The sequence below is a fragment of the Scyliorhinus torazame genome, chromosome 3 (genome assembly GCF_047496885.1).
Source record: "Scyliorhinus torazame isolate Kashiwa2021f chromosome 3, sScyTor2.1, whole genome shotgun sequence".
Lineage (NCBI taxonomy): Eukaryota > Metazoa > Chordata > Chondrichthyes > Carcharhiniformes > Scyliorhinidae > Scyliorhinus > Scyliorhinus torazame.
In genome coordinates this window covers 195,737,710-195,762,167 of record NC_092709.1, presented here as the reverse complement: position 1 = coordinate 195,762,167, position 24,458 = coordinate 195,737,710, and the positions used below count along the sequence as shown (strand labels likewise).

General features: G+C 45.9%; 1 protein-coding gene across 1 annotated transcript in view; it reads left to right on the top strand.

Moving 5' to 3' along the window:
* Positions 1-24,458, top strand: part of gabrg1 (gamma-aminobutyric acid type A receptor subunit gamma1) — a 229,530-nt gene that overhangs the window by 111,359 nt on the left and 93,713 nt on the right. Inside the window, exons 2-3 of the mRNA XM_072496690.1 lie at positions 198-346; positions 7,770-7,837. Of these exons, the coding sequence (XP_072352791.1) occupies positions 198-346; positions 7,770-7,837 (217 nt within the window). The remainder of the gene's footprint in view (positions 1-197; positions 347-7,769; positions 7,838-24,458) is intronic.

The window sequence follows — 24,458 nt, the reverse complement described above, 5'->3', positions numbered from 1 at the left end:
TTTTAAATTGTCCTGATTGACTCCCCTCCCCCACCTGCTTTTAGATCAAGGTAGATTTAAGTGACTGACACTTAACTGCCAACCAGTTATGTGAGTGGGTGGGGCAGCCCTTGTTAACCTACACTGCACAATTCTAGCTTAATTTAAATCTTCTGTCACTTATGCTTATTTCTATTGCACACTTTTTATGTGTCCAGTGCAAACAAAGTAGATGATGAAGATTATGAAGACACAGTATTGAACAGAACATGGGTCCTGGCTCCAAGAGTTCATGAAAGTGATGTGACAAATATTCTGAATGACCTACTCAAAGGATATGACAACAAATTTAGACCAGATATCGGAGGTAAGCAGTTTCTTAATTGATTGTACTTTCTGCAGTGAGATAAAAGAAATCTGACAATGTTTGTATCCTATTTGTGAGTTTATTGGATTAATAATGACTTTCTAAATATTAAATGATAATTTAATTCAATCTAGTAACAGCCTAGCTTATTGTTAAATGGATGGGAGATGTAGTGAGAGAGAAGTATAGTTTGCACAAAAATGAATGCAAAATATTGCAGTTGCTGGAAATCTGTAATAAAACTATCAATGCTGGAAATAACCTGCAGGTCAGGCAGCATCTTTGGAGAGGGAAATAGATTAACGTTTCTTGTTGATGAACTTGAGGCAGAAGTGGAAAAAGTTGGAGATCTAGCATCTCCACAGATGCTGCTCGACATGTTTTTATTTTGGACTTCCAGCATGCGCAATATTTTTCTTTTATCTATGAAAAAATGAATGTATTTAGTTCCACAACCTTGCTTTTTTTTCTTACCCCTCATAATTTCCTCACCCTCACGCACCTGTTTAATTTGCTTTAAAATGATTCATAGAATCAGCCTCCCCACTTTTTCAGGTAGCGCATTCCACACTTCAACAATTGAGTGAAAACAAATTCTCCTCATCTTCCCTCCGGGTCTTTTTCCAATGACTTTGAATCTATGACCTTGAATTATTGACCCGTTCACCAGAAGGATTATATGTTTCAATAACCTATCAACTATGCCTTAAACGTTAAATGTAGGAGGCTCTCATTTCTGACATTGAGCAATTACAACATAAACTTGAGAGAACCTTTGTGATGGGGAGCAGTTGTCATCACTATGCTCCTGAAACAGAAGAGAGATAGAGAAATTCTATGAGGAATACCTCCGCACATTTTCCGGGTGAAGTGGGAAGACTGTTGAATAAACTCTGGTATTTTTCCTGAAGACGTTTCAACAAACATTCAAGTAAAACTCCTGCAAAATCAAACGCGATGGACTGGGCACTGAGTCAGGAAGGCCAAAGACCTCCTGCCAGTTTCTGTTCCCTTAACTCGCCAACACTAAGTTCATTCAAATGGTCATTGGATAGACATATGGACAATTCGGGAATAGTGTAGATGGGCTTTAGAGTGGTTTCACAGGTCGGCGCAACATCGAGGGCCGAAGGGCCTGTACTGCGCTGTAATGTTCTATGTTCTATGTTAACTCTCAAATGGTCCGCGTTCCAGGGCAGCACAGAGGAAACACTTCAAAAACACTCTGAAGTTCTCCTTGATCCACAGCGGCATTTACGTTAATGACCGACAGGAGTTTGCCACCAATCGTTCAGAATGGTGGCAACATATCCATCAAACTGCATTAAGCTTTGAGTCCAAACATCTTAATGGTGGTCATCGACAGTGTGGCAGCAGAGAACAAAAGAAATGGAAGCAAATCCTACAGTCTCATGGGATGCCCTGCCCCATGTGCCCAAAGACAAATGAGTCAAGAATCAACCTTTTCAGTCACATGAAGACACACGACAGAAACTGAATAGACGTCATTCTGAAATGAAGGGACAGCTGACAAGCTTCACACTCCTGAGGTGTGTTCACACAGAATTCGCTGGCCATGAGTTAAGGTTAGAGTTTAAACAGCAAGAGGGAATTTGGTTCAGGTTAATTTTCAGCTCAAAAATATTTAAACAAGAATGCGGTGTATCAAAAATCCTCACTGATACTTAAATAAAACAGCATGACATACACTAATGGCTGAAACACTAATGGCTGATGATTAAGACAATGGTGCAGCTCTTCTGGTCAGTGACAATGCTGAGCATGTTGCTGCTGCCCGTGAAGTTTTTTGTACCTTTACGGAACTCCCCATTTTCAGCCGGACCTTCTGATCCCAACTGAAGCAGGAATATATCAACGTAGCCTCTCCAGGGTAAGCAAGTGCAATAGAGTCAAAAGAAGGAGAGGGCATGTTCCCTTTTTACAGCACTAGCTGCCATATTCAGGTAAGGTTTTAAAGGTCTCAAGTCTTTTAATGATTTAGTGTTGGCTCGTGAGTGGGTGGATCAATGGGTGGGTGGGTGGGTGAGTTGGTGGGTGAGTGGGTGAATGGCTGAGTGAGTAAGTGGGTGGATGGGTGAGTGGGTGGATGGAAGCCTGAGTGGGTGGGTGAGTGGGTGGGTGGGTGAATGGCTGAGTGAGTGGGTGGATGGATGGGTGAGTGCCTGAGTGGGTGTGTGAGTGGATGAGTGGGTAGGTAGAAAGTCAGGTCCGGTGGCGTGGTCAGGTCAGATCAGATCCCAGGGGTGGCGAATAGTCAGGTGGGGTGGGTGGGGGTCAGTGGTGGTAATGGTGGTGGGGAAGCCATTTCTGGTGCTCAGTTCAGATATGCTTGCTTCTTAGTTAGGCCTGGCATTGAACAGATCCTACGTATCTGGCCTAAGTCAGAGGCCTAAGACTTTTATGGAGGCTCCAGGGCAGTTCAAATCAGAAATTCAAAGCTCCCGGTCTTTGTGTGCTCCAGGACTTCTTCCAATGGGTCGCAATGCACAACACAGAATTAAAACCAAATTCGATGTTTTGGACATCGGGAGATTTGGGGCCGACACATTTAAATTTGTTTGGCTTTAATGGGAAGGAAACAGAGAAATATTAGGAGGTTGTTTCAAGACCCAGGCCTGAGACCTCATCATTTATTCGTGCTGAATGCTCTGCCTAAATGGACTTGCTCACAGGAACTTGGAGTGAGCGGGGTCAGGAAATAGCATTCAGCCCCAGCTCCCCTTAAAAAGAGGTGCATTCAAAGTTGCTGGGTAGAAATTGACAATTGGTAATGGGAGGGTGCAGTTCCATTCTTAGGTGCATGGATAGAGATTCTCTTCAAAGGAGTACGGCAGAGCCCTGTTTGGCATCTCACCCTCTTCAGGAGAAACACGCTGGCTACTTGACAAGAGGCGATTCTCAGGATAAATTACAGGGCCTGGAAGCAAATGAAAAAATGATTAATAGCCTCTGAAAGTCTATCAAGGTAAGTGTGGCCAGTATTGCAGTCCATCAAGCTGATTGACAAAGTATGCAGGTCACTGATAATTCCTCTCAGCTTGCATCAGTCTGGTGTATGCTGAACCTTCACAAAACAGGGGCGGGGTTCTCCCCTACCCGGCGGGGCGGGGGGTTCCGGCGTAATGGAGTGGCGGGAACCACTCCTGCGTCGGGCTGCCCTAAAAGGTGCGGAGACTTCCGCACCTTTAGGAGCCAAGCCCTCACTTTGAGGGGCTAGGCCCGCGCCGGAGTGGTTTGCGCTCCGCCGGCTGGCGGGAAAGGCCTTTGGAGCCATGCCATCCGGGGCCGAAAGGTCTTCGCCGGGCGACGGATGCGCAGGAGCGTCAGCGGCTGCTGACGTCATCCCCGCACATGCGCAGGGGAGGGGGTCTCTTCCACCTCTGCAATAGTGAAGACCATGGCAAAGGCGGAAGAAAAAGAGTGCCCCCACGGCACAGGCCCGCCCACGGATTGGTGGGCCCCAATCGTGGGCCAGGCAACCGTGGGGGCAACCCCTGGGGCCAGATCGCCCCATGCCCCCCCCCAGGACCCCGGAGCCTGCCTGCGCCGCCTTGTCCCGCCATTCAAAAGGTGGTTTAATCCACGCTGGTGGGACAGGCATTCCAGCAGCGGGATTTCGGCCCATCGTGGGCCGGAGAATCCCGACCCCGCCGACCGGCGCGGCGACATTCACGCCCCCGCCGAATCTCTGGTGGCGGAGACTTCGGGACACGGCAGGGGCGGGATTTATGCCAGACCCCGGTGATTCTCCGACCCGGCGTGGGGTCGGAGAACCCCGCCCCAGGTGTTTCCAAGCTGCATCTGCATGCCAACACTGTCAATCGCTGACACTTCAAACTGCATCTGCTGTTGCTCAACCATTTAAAACGCTTTCTCAAAGCAAGCTTACTACACTCCTGATTGCATGATGCCTGTTATTTACTCATATAAACTATAATGCAGGGTGTCATTTGATCTATCACTTGCCTGAATGCTCTTCCAACTTTCAACATGACAGTACGAGATCTCTGCTTGAATAGGAAGAAGCAAGTCCCATTGATCAGATCAATCAGTCAAAAGAAGCAGATTTTTCTGGACAACGTGGCAGTTGGTAATATGAAGAAAATGGGCCATAGTGCGGGTGGTTGATCCCTCAAAGAGTGAGGCTATATCGTAATTGTCACTATTATTCCCTCTAATCATTGACTGCCTAGCTCATTCGCAATAAAATCATCATCAAGAACCACGTTATTACCTTTGTTTCAGAGATGTGTTTTCAGCCATCAGTACAGTATATGTACTTATGTTTCTTTTGCATCCTGATTAACAAATTACAGGTCCGAATGACATCCACAAAACTCGTACCTCACTGCACTCGCGGAGTATCATGTTAATTTTTATTGCTGGGCAGAAAATTCAATGTTAGTGAATTAACAGCCAGTTTAAAACCTTCCTGAATTTTCTTACCTATCAGTCAAGTGGAATAAAATGGGCTGCTGATTCACTATCACATGTTTTTCACCTAGCGAATTAAAGTTAAAATGACCACTTGCCCCAACTGTAACAAGTAAAATCACACATATATCCTATTTAGGATTTTAGCCAGTACATCAGGGTGAGTATGCTCTGGGCGAAGCACAGACCATAAGTGAATACAACCATCTGGTGGAGGTAGAAGGTGGATTTCGGTGAAACCAGCTTGCATCCTTCCTCAGGTGCAGAGCTCTCTGACCTGGAACTCAATGATTGTGCAATATATTAGCCATTGGCCACATGGGCATAGACATAGATATCCAATGCAGAAGGAGGCCATTCAGCCCATTGAGTCTGCACCGACCCACTTAAACCCTCACTTCCACCCTATCCCGGTAACCCAATAGCCCCTCCTATCCTTTTTGGACACTAAGGGCAATTTAGCATTGCCAATCCACCTAACCTGCACGGCTTTGGACTGACTTGCATGTGGATGATTCTGATCAGTAAATAGTAAATAGGTCAGAAACACCATCCTTCAGGATATGATCCCCATATTTGTATTTGCACAGCATATAGATGGGGCGGCACAGTGGTTAGCACTGCTGCCTCACAGCGCCAGGGATCGTGGTTGATTCCAATCTTGGGTGGTTGTCTGTGTGGGGTTTGCATGTTCTCCTAATTTCTGGGTGGGTTTCCTCCAGCTGCTCCGGTTTCCTCCCAAGTCCAAAGATGTGCAGGTTAGGTGGATTGGCCATGATAAATGTGCAGGTTTACAGGGATAGGGCGGAGTAGTGGGCATAGGTAGAGTGTTCTTTTGGAGGGTCGATGCAGACTTGATGGACCAAATGGCCTCCTTCTGCACGGTAGGGATTCTACAGATTTTAACCTTTTTGCGTGTCTAGAGGTAAATGGTAAGATGAAAATCAGAATGTGTTAATGTTTTTAATCATGGAAGCATTATATCACCTTGGTTGCTGAGTGGTGGTAGATGTCTGTTAAATAAACATACATTGGGCGAGCACTGAGATGTTTTCTAGCCAATGGGTGGTCAGCAAATTATATTAAATTCTATGGGTACGAATCAGCAGACTTGAGTTAAAGAGGGTGTGAGGGCCAAGAAACATCCCGCTATTCAACAGCACTTTGCCGCACTTAGAGGGATTTCGTTCTCCAGCAGGAAAGGTTCCTCACAAAAAGTCTGCCCTGATTTTCTCTCTCCTTCCAGGCTACAACCTCAGCTCTCGCTGGGTGTGACCGAGATCAGTGTATTAAAATGATTTACCTGCTGCGCCTGGGTGACCTCGCCTGGGCGCCATTTGGTACTTGCCATTCAAACGTGATCCAGTTGTAATGTCACCTGGGAGGGTCTCCCTGGCCATTGGAGACCGCTGAATGGTCAGGCACTGTGCAGGATGGCATCCTGGCACTCCCCCTGTCACCGGGGAACCTTGGCACTGCCACTTGGGTATCCTGGCAGTGCCACCCCAGACTGCCAGCATGCCCAGGTGGCACTGTCAGGGTGCCCAGATGGTGGTGCCAGATCATCCGTGCCAGAGGTCAGGCATGAGGGTGCCTTGCCCTAAAGAGGCGGGGTGAGTGGGGGGGAGGGGGGAGGGCGGGGGGGGGGGGGGGGGGGGGGGCGCTGGAAGACCCCGGAAGAGGTAAGTGGGGAGTTCGGGGTCACTTAGAAGGTTGAAAGATTAGGGCAGCCTTTAAAAGTGATGCCCGATCTGTGAGTAGCCCTCTAGACTAAAATCTGGCCTCAACGAGAATTTCCTCGCCAAGACCAAACGAAACAGCATAGTGGCGTTGAATAACCGGGTCTCCCTCGGCACTGCAGGTGCTGAGGAACAGCCCGCTAAATGTGTCGTTTTAGCAAACGTTAACTCAAGTCCGCTCAGTCTCACCCAGTGTATTTTTCTCTGTCTCGATTTCCTTCAATGTTCTTATCTACGTATAAAATGACAAAACAACATGTTTTCATTGTTAAAGCGAATACTTCAACATCTTAAGCATAATTAGAATGTTAAGTGCCAAATAGAAACACCAATATAGAGAAAAATATCTGATGCCATTTAAAGAAATCCTATTGTTATCGTACAGTTTTAGCTGTACCATCATACATACAACTGCAGTTTAAAAACAAAGCAAAGTGCATTTTTGTGCTCAAAATGTAATTATGGGTGTGATTTAACCAAAAAATTCTAAGTGTTATTTTGGGCACCTTTGGCGGTGAGATCCACACCAGTGTTCACCCAGACTTGTGGGTCTCCCCAGTCTAGCCCACACTTAGAAATGTTTTCAGCAATTCAGCCAAGATGTCAGCCTGGTACTGCCAAGGTGCCCAGATGCCAGAGGGAGAACCAGGGTGCCACCATGCCCTGCCCTGTCCTTGACCACCCAGGGGTCTCCAATGGCCTAAGAGACGCCCCCCCCCCAAGTGCCATTACATCTGGGCCACATTTGTGAGTACAAGCGCTAAACGGTACCATGGCAAAGTCTACCAGGCGTGGGCATTCGTTCCCGGGCCTCATCATAATCGCGAGCCAAATGGCTCATTTAAATATGTATACCTCAGCCTTGCTCCCAGAGGGTGAGATCCAGATCGCAATGTGTCACGAGATCTCATTAAAACTCACAAGGCATTCCGAACATCGCAAATTTCACGAGAGGCCTCTCACGAGATTTAACGGCCTCACCACGTCACAAAGTCAGCCGCGATGAGGCCATTTGATTGCGCCCTATAAATGAGATTAAATCTGTTTGCTTGTGAAACTGTTCAATAAAGGAGGCATGATTACTTAAAGCATAATATTACAGCAAAAGGAGATTTTGGTAAACATATCTTTGGCTTGCTAAAATTAACGAATAAACTTTTACAGTAAAAACAAAGTTTAATGTTATCTTTCTGCTATGGTTACAACCCTGAATTGTGGTAAATTTGCAGTGAAGCCAACAGTGATTGAAAGTGATGTCTATGTGAACAGCATTGGACCTGTTGATGCGATTAATATGGTAAGTCAATTATTCTGTGTGAGATTTTGTGTTTTTCATTGTGTATCCATTTCACGTTTGTGCTCATTTTCTTATTTAATTGCCAGTGTTTTATAAGATGCGTTTGGAAATAACCGTTCTGACTGAGTTCACCTGTAGCAACTTCTTTAATAATAATAATCTTTATCAGTGTCACAAGTAGGCCTACATTAACATGACAATGAAGTTACTGTGAAAATCCCCTGGTCACCACACTACAGCACCTGTTCAGATACACAGAGAGAATTCAGAATGTCCAATTCACCTAACAAGCGCGTCTTTCGGGACTTGTGGGAGGAAACCGGAGCACCTGGAGGAGACCCAAGCAGACATGGGGAGAACGTGCAGACTCCGCACAGACAGTGACCCAAGCGGGAATCAAACCCGGGACCTGCTGTTGTGAAGCAACAGTGATAACCACTGTGCGACTCACAGAATCATAGAATTTACAGTGCAGAAGGAGGTCATTCGGCCTATCAAGTCTGCAACGGCCCTTGGGAAGAGCATCCTACCCAAGCCCACACCTCTACCCTATCGCCACACCTCCACCCTATCCCCATACCTCCGCCCTATCCCCGTAACCCCAACTAAAGTTTTATCGACAGTAAGGGCAATTTAGCATCGTCAACCCACCTAACCTGCACATCTTTGGACTGTGGGAGGAAACCGGAGCACCCGGAGGAAACCAACGCAGACATGGGGAACGTGCAGACTCCACACAGACAGTGACCCAAGCCGGGAATCGAACCTGGGACCCTGGAGCTGTGACGCAGCTGTGCTAACCACTGTGCTACTGTGTTGCACTTTGAGGTTTTCCTTGAAACTTGCCTTTTTGCACGTCCGAATGAATAACTGTTTTTTAGAAATGCCAAGTATTTGTGTGGTGATTGTTCCATTAAGGGCAGCACAGCAGAGTAAGGATCATCTGGAGAAAAGCAAATTACTGCGCATGCTGGAATCCGAAACGAAAGAGAAAATGCTGGAAAATCTCAGAAGGTTTGGCAGCATCTGTAGGGGGAGAAAAGAACTAACGTTCCGAGTCTGATGACTCTTTGTCAAAGCTAACAGACAGAGAAAGTGGGACATATTTATACTTTGGAGTGAGAATGAAAGATGAGTCATAGCCACAGAAACCCAGGGAGACCGGGTGCTAATGGTTACAGAAACCAAGGGGAAAGAGTGCTAATGGCAGTCCCCAGAGAGAACAAAAGATGTGAAAGGCCAAACAGCAGAGAAACATCAGAGGATGAACTGTAAATGTGGGGGAAGGGGGAAGCAAAGATGAGAAAGTTTAAGGAAAGGTGGATAAGATTGGGGGGTGGGGTTTAAATATATATTAAGAATGAAAGAAACGGTGAAAGACAGTTAAAATGAAATGGGATGAAAACAAATGGGTTGAGGTGGGGCAGAGCTGATCATCTGGAGTTGTCGAATTCGATGTTGAGACCGGAAGGCTGTAGCGTGCCTAACCGGAAGATGAGATGTTGTTCCTGGCCTGGGTGACTAATTGGGTCTCAGAGAATCACTCCAGGAGAGGAATTCTCCGAAGCAAAGATATCTTAGAGCAGCAGCTAGCTCTAGAATTAGTTGTGCAAAGGGGCAATCACCACAACTTGTTGGAAGCAAAGTATCAAAAAAGTTTTCTTTTTCAGTAAAAGTCCCTTTTCACAGAAGTTTGGTAATGCAGGGCAACACCCATTTTCTATATTTATTTACTGGTTTTACGTGCAGTTGCAGATGAGTTGGTGTTCGATTGATACAAGCCCTGAAATTCCACAGGGGCTCTCATGGACTCCACTTATAAACTTGGTGGTGTACAAGCAGAACTCCCTGATAATCATTCTTCTATTTTCCTCAGCATCCATCCTGTTGTCAATTTGAGATACCTAAATAAATAACTGTACAAATTAGGAATTTTAGTGAACCAAATTCCCAACCCTTTGTTTACCTGCTTGGGTCTGTTGCAAACAGTTAATTCAATTTCTGAACAGACTTGTATTTTTTGGAGATGGGTTGCGTGGCCCATACAAAGGCCCAAGTGTTTGCTGCATCGGAACACTTCTTTGTAGTGCTCGGAATGTTTTCCCCCTCCATCATAGTCGATATGGAATTGCAATCTGTAGATTAAATCTCAGTTCAAAGGCACTTGCTTAGATTATGATTTGAAACATGTTTAAAGTCAAGTACATGTCAGCCTTTGATCTAGTTGAAGCAGGTGAGCAGACTCAATGGGCTGACTAGCCTAATTCTGCCTCTGTGTCTGTTCTATGAGTCTCTTGGAAGAAATCTGTCCAATCACGAATAGTTAACAGGTAATCCCATGGTGATGCTGCATTGTTTGAAATACAGATATCAAATCCAAATCAAAGTAACAGTGATTATCAGATGTTCTCTTCATCATTATCCATTGTGTAGCAATGTCACGTAATTCCATTTGTGATAGTGAACATTGATTAAAATTGCAACCATTTTGACTTGCACAGAATGGTTTTAGCATTTGAACCTCTTCACCATGTCTTGCTTTGATAAATTTGTCAGTCATGCTCTCAACCTTAATCTAAAGTTCATACCACCAAGATTGCTCTTTCCTGCTGCTGATGGCAAACCAATGGTTAGTAGGCAATGGGAGCCATATATAACCATTATTCCCAGCATGCAGTAGAAACATTTATGTACTCCCCTCCCCCCACACTCTCCTAAATTGTTCATGTAATCCCATAATCTTTATTTTTTGATCTTGTAACCAAAGTGCAATTATTAATTCTGGATCATACTTAAATCTGGTCTTGACTCCTCTTTCAGTGTGCAGGTGAAATTTAGTTTTTGGAGTAATAATGATCTTGCCTATCCTAAATTTAACTGCTGGTCATTCTTGCCAATGCCAAAAGGTATAGCTTTCTATTATAGGTGCTAGAGAGAAGAGGGGAAACTCATTGTGCCATCATTGGTTGAAAGTGATCTTTCCACTACAATCTTTCAAGTCATTTGTTACTGATAAGAAAATCTACCCCTTGTTTATGGAGGAAAGTCTACTTTATTGCCAGATTGCTTTATGTATATTAAATAATTGTAGTGATCAAATATAAATCAGGTGAATTATAGAATTGTGATAGACTTTGAACGTATTGAGGCAATGCCCATGCCAGTGTTGAAAAGCATTTTTTTGGGGTTCACATAACAGAACTCAAATCTCCATATTTATTTCTGTGTGTTATCATCGATCAGAATGTAGAAGTTTAGTTAAAAAAAGAAACAGCCTCCTCACAAAGGTGCAAGGATATTAGATTGAATTTCATTACATTCGCAGACTTCTCACCCATCCTCACCCCCCTCGGCTTAAGTTTTCTACATATACATGTGCTAATGCATTTTCTGTGGAAAGTAACTATGAAATGCCGTTGAAATGCTAGTGGCAAATATTCAGATGTCACAGTCCGTTTCTCTTCAAAGGTTAAACTCTCCTACAAAATAAACCTTTTTCTACTTGATTCGGCTGGAGATTATTTGGGTTTTGGTTATTTTGATTTTGCCAACAAAATGGCATCTGAAGTTAAATTAGTAAAATGTAATCCTCACTCTCAACATTACCAAATAGTTGGAAAGATTACTCGTGGTCATATCACTGTTAACCGGTAATCATTGTCAACCAGTAGTAGCACAAGGAACTTGCAGTTTCCCCTTCCTCTTCAGTATCTGTAATAAAACATAGAACATACAGTGCAGAAGGAAGCCATTTGGCCCATCGAGTCTGCACTGACCCACTTAAGCCCCCCCCTAACCTTTTTGGATACTAAGGGCAATTTATCATGGCCAATCCACCTAACCTGCACGTCTTTGGACTGTGGGAGGAAACCGGAGCACCCAGAGGAAACCCACGCAGGCACGGGGAGAACGTGCAGACTCTGCACAGACAGTGACCCAGCGGGGAATCGAACCTGAGATCCTGACGCTGTGAAGCCACAGTGCTATCCACTTGTGCTACCATACTGCTGTACTTTTAAGACATAGGTAAAATTTCAACCAGTTACATTTAGGATAGGTGAGATCATTATTAATTGAACAACTCTAATTATGGTTTGGTGATGAGCTATTGTGGAGCTTATGATCTTGGCTGAGACTGGTAACTTTTTTTTTTAGAAACAGAAATCTAAAATACCATTATTTACTGAAAGGCTGAAGCCACAAGATTCCATGATTTAAAACAGAAGCATTTTACTATACAGGAATCAAATACAACAAGTATTAAATACTTTCTGAGGTCATCTCCTACGTTCCAAAACCTAGAAGAGGCACAAGTTGAACATGAATTAACAGAAAAATTGTGGCTGATTATAAACTGCACGTTAAATGGGAGGCACAATGGAGAAATATCTTCCGAATTGGCTCAGCAGTTTATTCAGCATGTAGGTCATCATACTCAAGTCACAAAGTCCTTCAAAACTCTGTCTTCCTTTTAAAGAATTTCACTTCTCTCCTAGAAATTAGTCTGAACCCCAGCCCACAGCAACATCCTACCAACTTGGGTTCTATGGGCACCCTCTTCACCAACAATTGCACATCTTCAGAAACTCCTCAATTTAGTCTGGATGGTGTAGAACCACCAATCTGCGGTCTTCAAATAACAAATACTGCTGCAACAACTGTATATTTTCTTATTCTGAGTTTCTGGATTGAGCCTGTCTTCTTCAGTCTGCCTGTACTGCACTAGTGGACTGATCAGCTTCTATTGAGCTTGGGTGGCTATGTGTCATTTTATAGTTTTCAACCAAGTTCAGTCTTCCAGAACATTCCAATCTTGGTTTCACTTAGTTTCCTTACAAATCGAGAGGGTCAGTTTCCTTTCTCAGTTTCTCTTTTGATTGTCCTTTTTCACTTTCCCCTTATGATTCGGGGTCACCTCAAAAAACTACAAGCTTTGACCATAGATTCCATCATAAATGAGTGACTATTTTGGATGTATGTTTGATTAAAATTATGCACATTTTTACAAAGAGAAACTCATTTAAATTGAATCCTGTGTTCCACATATTGTTCCATAGTTACAGTAAAAAGAAAAGCATTGTACTCCCAAGTCTGATTTGGCTTTGGTTGGATAAAAGCAGAGAATGCCGGGAACCTACATTTTGCTACAATTGTACAGCTTCCATAATGCTGCTATTATATTTTTAATACTTGTTCTAACTTCCGTCTGTGGAGTAAACTAGTTAATTTCAATTAATGGGACTGAACATTCAATCTGTTTGTTGGAAGATGTTTGTCAGATACAACACTCCCATTAATGACAAATAGTTCACACTAGAATATCATTATTTTTCCACCTGGAAAGGGGAACTTCTTTCATTTTTGTACTACTTTAAATGAAGTCCAAGAACATCATACAGTAGGTAGAATGACATCCTAACACTGACTAATTCTATTGCTCTTCATGCTTGTCAATCTTGTTCAACTTGTAAAGTTGCTTTCATTTTTTTCATAATGCCATTCATTGATTAAAAACTCAATTTTGAACCTGATTAGTTAAGACTTTCTTGTGCTCAGTTTAATTGATCCATGTAAAAGGGGCATGTACTGCATTTTATTGGAATTAATTCAGTGGGTCGGATTTTCATTGTGGATGTATGAATTGGGAGTTGGGAATTTTCCTGATGTTATGATCCTGCCTCTATTTCAGCAGTGCTCATAGGTGAAATATTCATCTCCTGGAGGTCAGGAAGTTCTGGAGTTGGGCAGGCCTGCGGCGGAGAAGGAGATGCGCCGATACCAACTCATCCAGTTTAAAAGGCCCACCTCCATTTACTGAAACATTGGCCGAATCATCAGATCTGTGAAATATCCCCCTTGACCTCACCCTCTTAACCTCCCTTCCCACCCCTTCACTCCCCCTTTGATCACTCACTCCCCTTCAATCCCTTAACTTGCTCCTTACCAATTCATAAACAAAATTTACAAGTCCTATATTTGAAAATCTTTGAAAGGTTCATAAATCTGTTAAAATAAAGAAACATCATTTGGATAGGCATTTGAAAAACCTTTATCCCCATGGAAAGCTCAGGTCTGTCAAATCCATCAAAAACACATTCAACTGGACAGCTGGAAACAAACCCTGCAGTGCTGAACCCATTAGTGCTTTGGAGTGCAGCCAAGACATCAAACTCGCATTCCCCTGTACGGTTGTGTAAACAAACTGCAGTGCAGAATTCATTAATGCCTTTGAAGAGAACCAAAAGCTCCTGCATAGTTGTCAGTTGAACAAATAGTTGAGCTGTTCTGCAAAGAATGAACGAAAGCTCAGACATCTATCAGAGCTTTCAAACAGCCAAACAACCAACTTTGACAAAGGGTCATCTGGACTCGAAAGGTTAGCTCTTTTCTCTTCCTACAGATGCTGCCAGACCTGCTGAGATTTTCCAGCATTTTCTCTTTGAAGCCAAGCTGATGACTCAGTTCTACTGCTGGGAATTAAGGAAGGCCATGAGGAGAATTTAAACAATAATCTAAGTATCTCACTGGGCTCTACTTTCAATATTGTACAATGCAAAATAGCACTTCATGCAGTTGACAATTATTCCAATGCATCTGAAGACTTTCTCACTTTTACAATGCTGGTCTTTTACATGGCAGCTTGCTAGTGGTCAGAAATAATAACCTGGCAAACACATTATTTAATGGTCATTTACCATTTCCAATCATAGCATTGTCAGCCCTTACTTTAGTAAACATAGATATAACTCAGGCTACAGTATTTCATGAACTATAAAGGAGTCAACGTCAACACCATTTTTGCTCACCGTTAGCATCGTTTCCATCTCCAATACGTGGTTCACACCTCCATTTTGCAGATGTGTTTCAAAAAGTCTTCCAAAACACAGGTGCTTCACTAGAAATTGCAGAGGTTCTGAAAAGCTCGCTTCAGGAATGGTGGCAGCAACTTCTAAAATGCAACATGTAGGCTCCCTCTTTCCAGCTCCATTGAACATAGCTGGAGATGGAAATAGAGGCAGGAACACAGTGGCCATTTGTTTTCCCAATTCCTTACAGCCCCCCAGCCCAGTAACTGGATCACACAATAACACTTTTTAAAATGTCTTTAAAAGATCGATGCGAGGACAATGAAAATGTATTTGAATTGAATATATTATAACATTCCAAAATAAAAATTCAAATCATTTGAAGTTGGAGGGATATCATCCGCAATGCATTACCTCTTAAGCCTGTCAGCAAAATTATCTGAACAATTCAGCATTCTATTAAGAATTACTTGGGAAACTGAGGGTGAACGAAAATCAGCAGATCTTTACTTGTTAAGTCTTATTAAAATGAAATTTGAAAATTAAATGCAAAATTGAACACTTTTGGAGAAAATGAAAAAAAGCGTGTATCTCAATATAGATCAATAATTACAAGGGTTAAGGTTTTGAAGTACCAGACTGTCATGGGCCAGGGTTTAGAGAACCCCAAAGTGTATCATGGAGTTCACCTGACCCACAACTTTTAATAGATTGTGGAATGGGGGAGCACATGGCCCACTCTACAGGTGTGGTACAGCAGAAATGGAAAAGTATTTTTTGAAGCAAAACAATGTTTACTCTATGAACTCAAGTTAACCTTTCTAAAACAAAAAGTGAACATCTTAGCAACCATAAATTCATATACAACCCCCAAAGAATACAACACTAAGTAATCCTTTAAGCTTTCCTTTTCACATCCATAAGACTTAAAACACCTTTTACCAGAAGCACATCAGGTTAAAGTCACTACTGTTATTAGTTTTAAATCACCAAGATCGATTTACAGTCTTTAGAATACAGAGAGAGACTCTAATACACCTTCTGGCTGTGACTGCAGCTATCCACCTCTGAAAATGAAACTAAAACACACCCTGCAGCAAACAGCCTAAAACGAAAGTAAAAAGCTGACAGACAACCCAGCTCACCCACTCTCTTACATCACTGCAGTAATAAACACCCATTTCTTAAAGGTACTCTCACTACAGATATTTATATGCACACCCATTTATAAACACCCATTTCTTAAAGGTACTCTCACATGACACAGACACTGAAGTAAGTAGTACATTTTTTTACAGTTTTGGTCTCCTTATTAAAAAAAAAGGATATAATTGCATTAGAAGCAGTTCAGAGAAGATTCATTCGTCTGATTCCAGGGATGAAGTGGTTATCATCCGCGGAAAGGTTGGACAAGTTGAACCTGTACCCATTGGAGTTTATATGATGAGAGATGATCTTATTGAACCATATAAGATCTTGAGGGGGCTTGACAGAGTAGATGCTGGAAGAATGTTTTCCCTTGTGGATGAGACTAGAACTCGGGGACACAGTTTAATTTAAGATGGAAATGAGAAGATTTTTTTTCTCTCAGAGTGCTGTGAATTTTTGGATCTCTCTTTCCCAGAGAATGGTGGAGGCAGGGTCAATTAATATTTTTAAGGCAGAGGCAATAGATTATTGACTAACAGGGGAATCAAAGGTTACTGGGGGGGGGGTAAGTATAATGTGGAGTTGAGGCCACGATCAGATCAGCCACAATATTATTGAGTGGCGTGCATCAGGCTCAAGGGGTTGAATAGCCTATTCCTGTACCTAATTCGTACGGTTATATGTATGTTTGTAGTACAAATTGTTTTTCTCTGCTGGCATTTAAGTACGGAAGCCTTCATCAGGTATCCTGCTATGCTGCAGGAGAAAGGTGAGAGAGAGCAGACTGAAGTCAGTGAAGTGAATCTTGATGGGAGAGGAGTTGGAGGGATGTCATCCGCAATGCATTACCAGTGGCAGTGAGTGCCGCCATTGCTCTCAACATTTATGCTGCAGGGATCTTCCAATCAATTAGAAAACGGCGCTTTGTCACAGTTCAAAACATTTTGAAAATACCTGAAACCCTGTCACATCATGTGCTCAGCATTATAAACTAAACATCGAGCAGCAACTAGCTACCACAGTCACAAAGATAGATGTGTTAGAAACTCGGTGACCAGTTCTTTCAATGCAGTTTACAATTCAGTTCAGTACTATTGTTTCTTTACTGGCCATAGTTCAGACTGTCAAGTGGCTTCGAAAAACTTTTGATGTTCAAGACACGATAAAAATATTAATTGTTGTTCATAACATATTTTCAATTCTTGAAATTCATTTTATTCTTGTTGTGGAAAGCTAAGATTTAGCCTTGGATATCAGTACTTAATCTTGATACAGTGAAAGAATAACAGATAGTAAAATCTATTCAAGTTAATTTAAAAAATTAGGTTTTCGTGCATAGAATAAATGTGTTTCATGTTGCTCTGTTTCTGATATTTACTCTTCAAGTCCTTGAGTGAAGTTCTCCGTCTGGTAGATTATATTCTCCACCGGATCTGAATTGCATGTGATAAATCAAGAATTCCAAAATTTATGCTTGGAGAATTGCGAGAAGTTCCCTAGGGAATCCTGTTATCTGGCCGCCAATTTGAGCAGGTGGCCCGATAGCGAGGTCCAGCGGCTGGCCAACCCCGCCCCTCCCACATCACAATTCAGCCCCCCCCCCCCTCAGCTTTGCAATTCTGCCCTCACCCCCTCCTCTGCATCACAATTTAGCCCCCAAACCCCCGTATTTTCTGAGTTAGAACATAGATCAGTACTGCACAGTACAGGCCTTTCAGCCCACGATGTTGTGCCGACCATTTATCCTAATCTAAAATCAACCTAACCTACACCCCTTCAATTTACTGCTGTCCATGTGCCTGTCTAAGAGTTGCTTAAATGTCCCTAATGACCCAGACTCCACCACCTCTGCTGGCAGTGCATGCCACGCACCCACCACTCTCTGTGTAAAGAACCTACCTCTGACATCTCCCCTATACCTTCCTCCAATCACCTTAAAACTATGTCCCCTCATGACAGCCATTTCCTCCCTGGGGAAAAGTATCTGGCTATCCACTCTATCCATACCACTCATCACCTTGTGCACCTCTATCAATTCACCTCTCTGCCTTCTTCACTCCAGTGAGAAAAGCCCTAGCTCCTCAACCTTTCTTCATAAGACATGCCCTCCAGTCCAGGCAACATCCTGCTAAATCTCCTTTGTACCCTCTCCAAAGCATCCACATCCTTCCTATAATGAGGCAACCAGAACTGGACACAATATTTCAAGTGTGATCTAACTAGGGTTTATAAAGCTGCAGCAAAACCTCACGGCTCTTAAACTCAATCCCCCTGTTAATGAAAGCCAGCACACCGTACGTCTTCTTAACAACCCTATCAACCTGGGTGGCAACTTTGAGGGATCTATATACGTGGGCCCCAAGATCCCTCTGTTCCTCCATACTTCCAAGAATCCTGCCTTTAACCCTGTATTCAGCATTCAAATTCGACCTTCCAAAATGAATCACTTCACATTTATCAAGGTTGAACTCCATCTGCCACTTCTCAGCCCAGCTCTGCATCCTGTCAATGTCCTGTTGTAACCTGCAACAACCCTCAACACTATCAACAACTCCCCCAAACTTTGTGTCATCGGCAAACTTACTAACCTACCCTTCCACTTCCTCATCCAAGTCATTTATAAAAAACACAAAAAGCAAAGGTCCCAGACAGATCCTTGTGGGACACCACTGGTCACCACTGGACACCGAATACTTTCCATCCACTACCACTCGCTGTCTTCTTTTGGCCAGCCAATTCTGTATCCAGACAGACACACTTCCCTGTATCCCATGCCCCCTAACTTTCTCCCTTTCCCCCGAGTAGGGGGGGTGACTAGACTCACCCCCCCCCACAGAGACCCCCTGAGCAAAGAGACCTTCCCACAGACCTCATAAATAGAGGCCACCTAAAAAAAATCCTAAATAAGGAGAGCCCCCAGAGACCACCTAAATAAGAACCCCCCCCAAAAGAAATGCTAAATATAGAGACCCCCCACAGACCCCCCAGAAAAGAGACCCCTGTTTGGAAACTAGAGAGCAGTCCAGACAGAGGCAGTGAAAAGAATTCTTGTTGTCACACTCACCTGGGCAATACACCTGCTGGCTCAGACACAGGAAGCACCATGGGCGAAATTCTCCCCCAACGGCGGGATGTCCGCCGACTGGCGCCAAAGACGGCGCCAATCAGACGGGCATCGCGCCGGCTCAAAGGTGCGGAATGCTCCGCATCTTTGGCGGCCTAGCCCCAACATTGAGGGGCTAGGCCGACGCCGGAGAGATTTCCGCCCCGCCAGCTGGCGGAAATGGCGTTTGTTGCCCTGCCAGCTGGCGCGGAAATGCGGCGCATGCGCGGGAGCGTCAGCGGCCGCTGTCAGTTTCCCGGCGCATGCGCGGGAGCGTCAGCGGCCGCTGTCAGTTTCCTGCGCATGCGCAGTGGGGGGAGTCTCTTCCGCCTCCGCCATGGTGGAGGCCGTAGCGGAGGCGGAAGGGAAAGAGTGCCCCCACGGCACAGGCCCGCCCGCGGATCGGTGGGCACCGATCGCGGGCCAGGCCACCGTGGGGGCACCCCCCAGGGTCAGATCGCCCCGCGCCCCCCCCCAGGACCCCGGAGCCCGCCCACGCCGCCTGGTCCCGCCGGTAAATACCAGGTTTGATTTACGCCGGCGGGACAGGCAATTTCTGGGCGGGACTTCGGCCCATCCGGGCCGGAGAATCCAGCGGGGGGTCCCGCCAACCGGCGCGGCCCGATTCCCGCCCCCGCCCAATCTCCGGTACCGGAGACTTCGGCGGGGGCGGGGGCGGGATTCACGGCGGCCAACGGCCATTCTCCGACCCGGCGGGGGGTCGGAGAATGACGTCCCATGTGTCAAATCCTTGAAAGAGAAAACTAGTCAGCTGTGTTTAAACACCCTCAGATCCTTGAGCTGCAAGCCATTCATTCATTGCCCTTACTAGGCTGTGATTGGCAGCTTCCACACAACCCAGCTCACAGCATTGCTCCATTAATCTTCTTTCACGGTTGAGTAACTCTGAAGTGTTTTAACCACAATGTTTATAAACATCAGTCTTTCATTGACAGATCTTGGCCCACTTCAGACATAATTAAGTGCTTTCCAATCATGCTTGAGTGATTTTGAAGTGGTCAGCTGGAAATTGACAGCATTTAATTCTGTTTGAGTGACCGATGTGGCATATACCAATCTGCCGCACACAAGTACATAAGGAAGGTCACAGATGCGCTATTAGCGAGGGTCGACATGTACATCAACTTTGACCGGGATTAGGCCAGCCAGCACAACAGGTGCATGGGCTTCACCTGAATAGCAGGCATGCCCGAGTGCAGGGTGTCCTTGACTGCACCTACTTGACTCTATGTTCTCCATGGCAGCATTGGGTGGCATTTCTGAACTGCAAGGGATACCACTTCCTCAATATCCAGATCGCCTGTGACCATGCAATGTGCATCATGCAGGTGTGTGCCCATTTCCAGGCAGCTTGCATGATAGTTACATTTTGGGATGCTTGCAAACCCCAGCTATTTTTGTGGGAGAGCAGTGGCTGGAGGGATGACTCTTTGGGAAAAAAGGGTACCCTCTCAGGATGTGGCTGATGATGCCAGTGCGGAGGCCCCAAACACCGACTGAGACTCGCTACAATGAGGTTCATGCATTAACGCATGCACCGGTGAAACAGGCGATCGGACTGCTCAAGATGCAGTTCGGGTGCCTGGACCGGTCTGGGGGAGCCCTCCAATACAGCCCCCAGAAAGTGTCATACATTATTGTGGTGTGCTGTGTTCTGCACAACCTAGCATTGCAGCAATGTTGGAGCACCACATCTCCTCAGATGAGGAGGTGGTTCAGGCAACATGAGGAAGATGCCGTGGAAGGACCACGGGTATTGTCCAGGGCCCACATGGAGCACAGGGCTAGGGGCGCCTTCATAGCCTCTTGGTGTGGGGACAACCAACGTTAGGGCGAGAAACTACCTCCGACCACAGAGACTGACATCCTCTCACCACAGTGGTGTAAGCATGAGGTCATCCTGCTGATCGGATCATTCACGGGCAGGGTGCTGAAATGATTGGCTGGATACTGCAGGAGAATGATGATGAGGACAGAACGATGCTCCTTTTATCCTCTGTGCAATATCTGACTCCTGCCTGACAGAGAGCTAAATGCGACCTGCAACTGAACGGGGTGATGTAGGGGCCCAGGGAGGCTGGGTGACACATCTAAGCTGCTGCCACCTCCTCTGAGATCAGGGGTTCTGCTATTTTTCTTCACCTATTAATGAGGTGGACAGACTTTCACACATTTTTAGCCCTTGTCATCCACATTCCTAAACCATGCTGGCAGACATGAGTGGTTAGAGCATTGATGTGTGGCGGGGAGGGGGGAAATCATCCATGGATGAGGGGTTGCTGGGAAGATATTGCATCGTCAGTGTAGGAGGTGGGAGTTTGCACAGAGGTTTGCGGAACATGGTGCCACGAAACAACAGTGAAGACTATTTATGGATTAACAACAGCATTATTGTGACTTTTCTCTTCTTGTGCCTTGGTTCACTCTGCCCACTAGGTGCCTATAGTTTCTTATTCTTCCTCACCCTCCCACCATGTCTAGAATCATAGAATAGAATCATAGAATCCCTACATTGCAGAAGGAGGCCATTTGGCCAATCAAGTCTGCACCAACCCTCTGAAAGAGCACCCTACCTAGGCCCAATTACCCCATCCTATCCCCATAACCTCACCTTGGAAACTAAAGGGCAATTTAGCATGGCCAATCCACCTAACGTGCACACCTTTGGACTGTGGGAGGAAACCTGAGCACCCAGAGGAAACCCACATAGATATGGGGAGAATAATGCAAACTCAACCCAGTCACCCGAGATCTGATTCAAACCTGTATCCTAGGCGCTGTGAGACAGCAGTGCTAACCATTGTGTCACCGTGCCATCGAGTTGAATCCACAGCTGATGTTGAGGTTCCCTGCTGATATCTAAGCTCTGTTGCCTGAGGTGACCTTGGCAGGCATCCCCTGGTGGACGGGACGTTGCGGGTCCATCCCTGCTTTCGGGCAGCACAGCTGTTTCAGTGCTTCACTCATCGATGTACAGGGATGGAGGTATGACACTCACAGGGTGGGAGGGTGTCAGATGGGCTGGAAAGCCCAAGCGTCTCCTAGGTGGAAGGCCCCAGGCTCCTACTGATCCTCTTCCCCTCAGGCACACGGGGCCCATCAGACTCCTTTGAGTGATATCCAGAAACCCTGCCATTCTCTTCTGCTGACACACATGGATTCACATGAGAGTCTGCACTATGCAGCTGAAGCACTGCACCATGGAACTCCTGCCCTCAACCATCGAGGTTATGAGCTGAACCCTGGAGCAGCCATCCCCAACATGGAGTTCCTGTCCTGAAGCAAGGAGCGCCATTCTCCGACCCCCCGCCGGGTTGGAGAATCGCCGGGGGCTGCCGTGAATCCCGCCCCCGCCGGTTGCCGAAGTCTCCAGCACCGGATATTCGGCGGGGGCGGGAATCGGGCCGTGCCGGTTGGCGGGCCCCCCCGCTCGATTCTCCGGCCCGGATGGGCCGAAGTCCCGCCGATAAATTGCCTGTCCCGCCGGCGTGGATGAAACCACCTTTTGAACGGCGGGACAAGGCGGCGTGGGCGGGCTCCGGGGTCCTGGGGGGGGGCGCGGGGTGATCTGGCCCCGATGGGTGCCCCCACGGTGGCCTGTCCCGCAATCGGGGCCCACCGATCCGCGGGTGGGCCTGTGCCGTGGGGGCACTCTTTCCCTTCCGCCTCCGCCATGGTCTCCACCATGGCGGAGGCGGAAGAGACTCCCTCCACTGCGCATGCGTGGGAAACTGTCAGCGGCCGCTGACGCTCCCGCGCATGCGCCGCCCGGGGATGTCATTTCCGTGCCAGCTGGCGGGGCAACAAAGGCCATTTCCTCCAGCTGGCGGGGCGGAAATTCCTCCGCCGCCGGCCTAGCCCCTCAATGTTGGGGCTCGGCCCCCAAAGATGCGGAGCATTCCGCACCTTTGGGGCGGCGCGATGCCCATCTGATTGGCGCCGTTTTGGGCGCCAGTCGGCGGACATCGCGCCGTTTTGGGAGAATTTCGCCCAAGTTCTCCACTGTGGATGCCATCCACGCAGTATAGGCCTCATTGCATTGGAGTGACGGCACCATCTCCTTGGACAAAGGTGATGGGACTCCCTGTCTGCCTTGCAGTCTGAGGAGCAATGCTGTCATCCCTTCCTGCTGCTCGTGACTCTGCCTTTGTAGCTCCAACAACTCTGGGATGACCGGACCCAGGGGCACGTCAATGGCTTGGGGTTCAACGGTGTCCTGGGCTCTTGCATCCCTCCGCGTGCTGGAACCCTGGGACATCCATGTCTCCGCCTGCTGTGGATCTTCAGCTGCCAGGTGCTCACTAGTGAGTGAGTCTGGACCCTTCCTACTAGTTATTCCAATCGAACCGTGTGCGTATGTGCTAGTGAAGGGTGTGGGTGTCAGATGTGATACCTCTTTGATGCTGATCTATGAAAAATCACCCTCGGAGCTGTTCATGTCTGTGGTCTCCATAGATTGCTCTGGGCTGGTTGACTGATTGACTTGCAAGGGAAGCAATATGGTGTTAGTACATCACAGGTACAGACTAATGGTAAAAAGTTAACTCATGTGAGGATTGAAGCACGGCTGCATGTGTTGAGGGTTCTCACTTTAGTCACTTGCCCCCACCTTGTCCTCTGTGCGGTCCTGCTTCATGCACATGGTGCTGCCTTCCTGGCAACCACCCCCACAACTGGACTTGGAATAAGTGCTGGGGAGGCATTTAAACGTAGGGCCCCACTGATTGCAAGATTAAGTTTTAATGGGGCAAGTGAATGAATCCGAGGCAAGCTGCCACGAGCATGGCATGAAACATTTGGGGGAAAAACTGTAAAAGAATTACACGGGGACTTCTCTTGCCAAGGGGATTTCCCCAACATTTTATCCCCGGAATGACACTTTAAATAAATATCATAAAATTGCTCCCTTATATTTGTAACTAATCCTGATGTGCTTTAAAGCATCTCCATTGCTGGAATTTTATGGGCTACTTTGTTTTAGAGGCAGCATCTGTTGTACCTTTTGCAGGTGGCACAGAATATAATTTAGTATCAGTGCCAACTGGATGCATCTGTGCCAATGTGCACATGCTCATCTCTCACCCACTGACCTATGTGGGTAGAGAACATTGAGAATGGTAGAGATCCCTTAATTACATCCTTATTGCTGTCTGCAACCATTCTATAAATGTGTTAAAGTATGCCATGATTACTTTTTGACAGTTGCAGAACAAAGCAATAGTTGGAAAACTCACAAGGAATTCTCATTTCAGTGCATGCAGTCTTAGCGGGGAAGCCTGCTGGACAGGAACATGCGTCAGGCAGCAATGCTGCAACACCAATGCTCTGAGTTGTGTTGAGTGAGACATTTTGTTTGTGCTTTTTGTATCCTTGCTGCATCATCTGTGCATCTTTTGCTCTCCGCTTGCTCAGATCAACAGGACAACAATAACAAATTTATATATCAGCTTTAACATAATAAAACACCCAAGATGCAGAGTGATAGCAGGATCTTCGGTCACCCTGTCATCAGAAGGTGACTGTGCCAGTGGTGGAGGGCAGG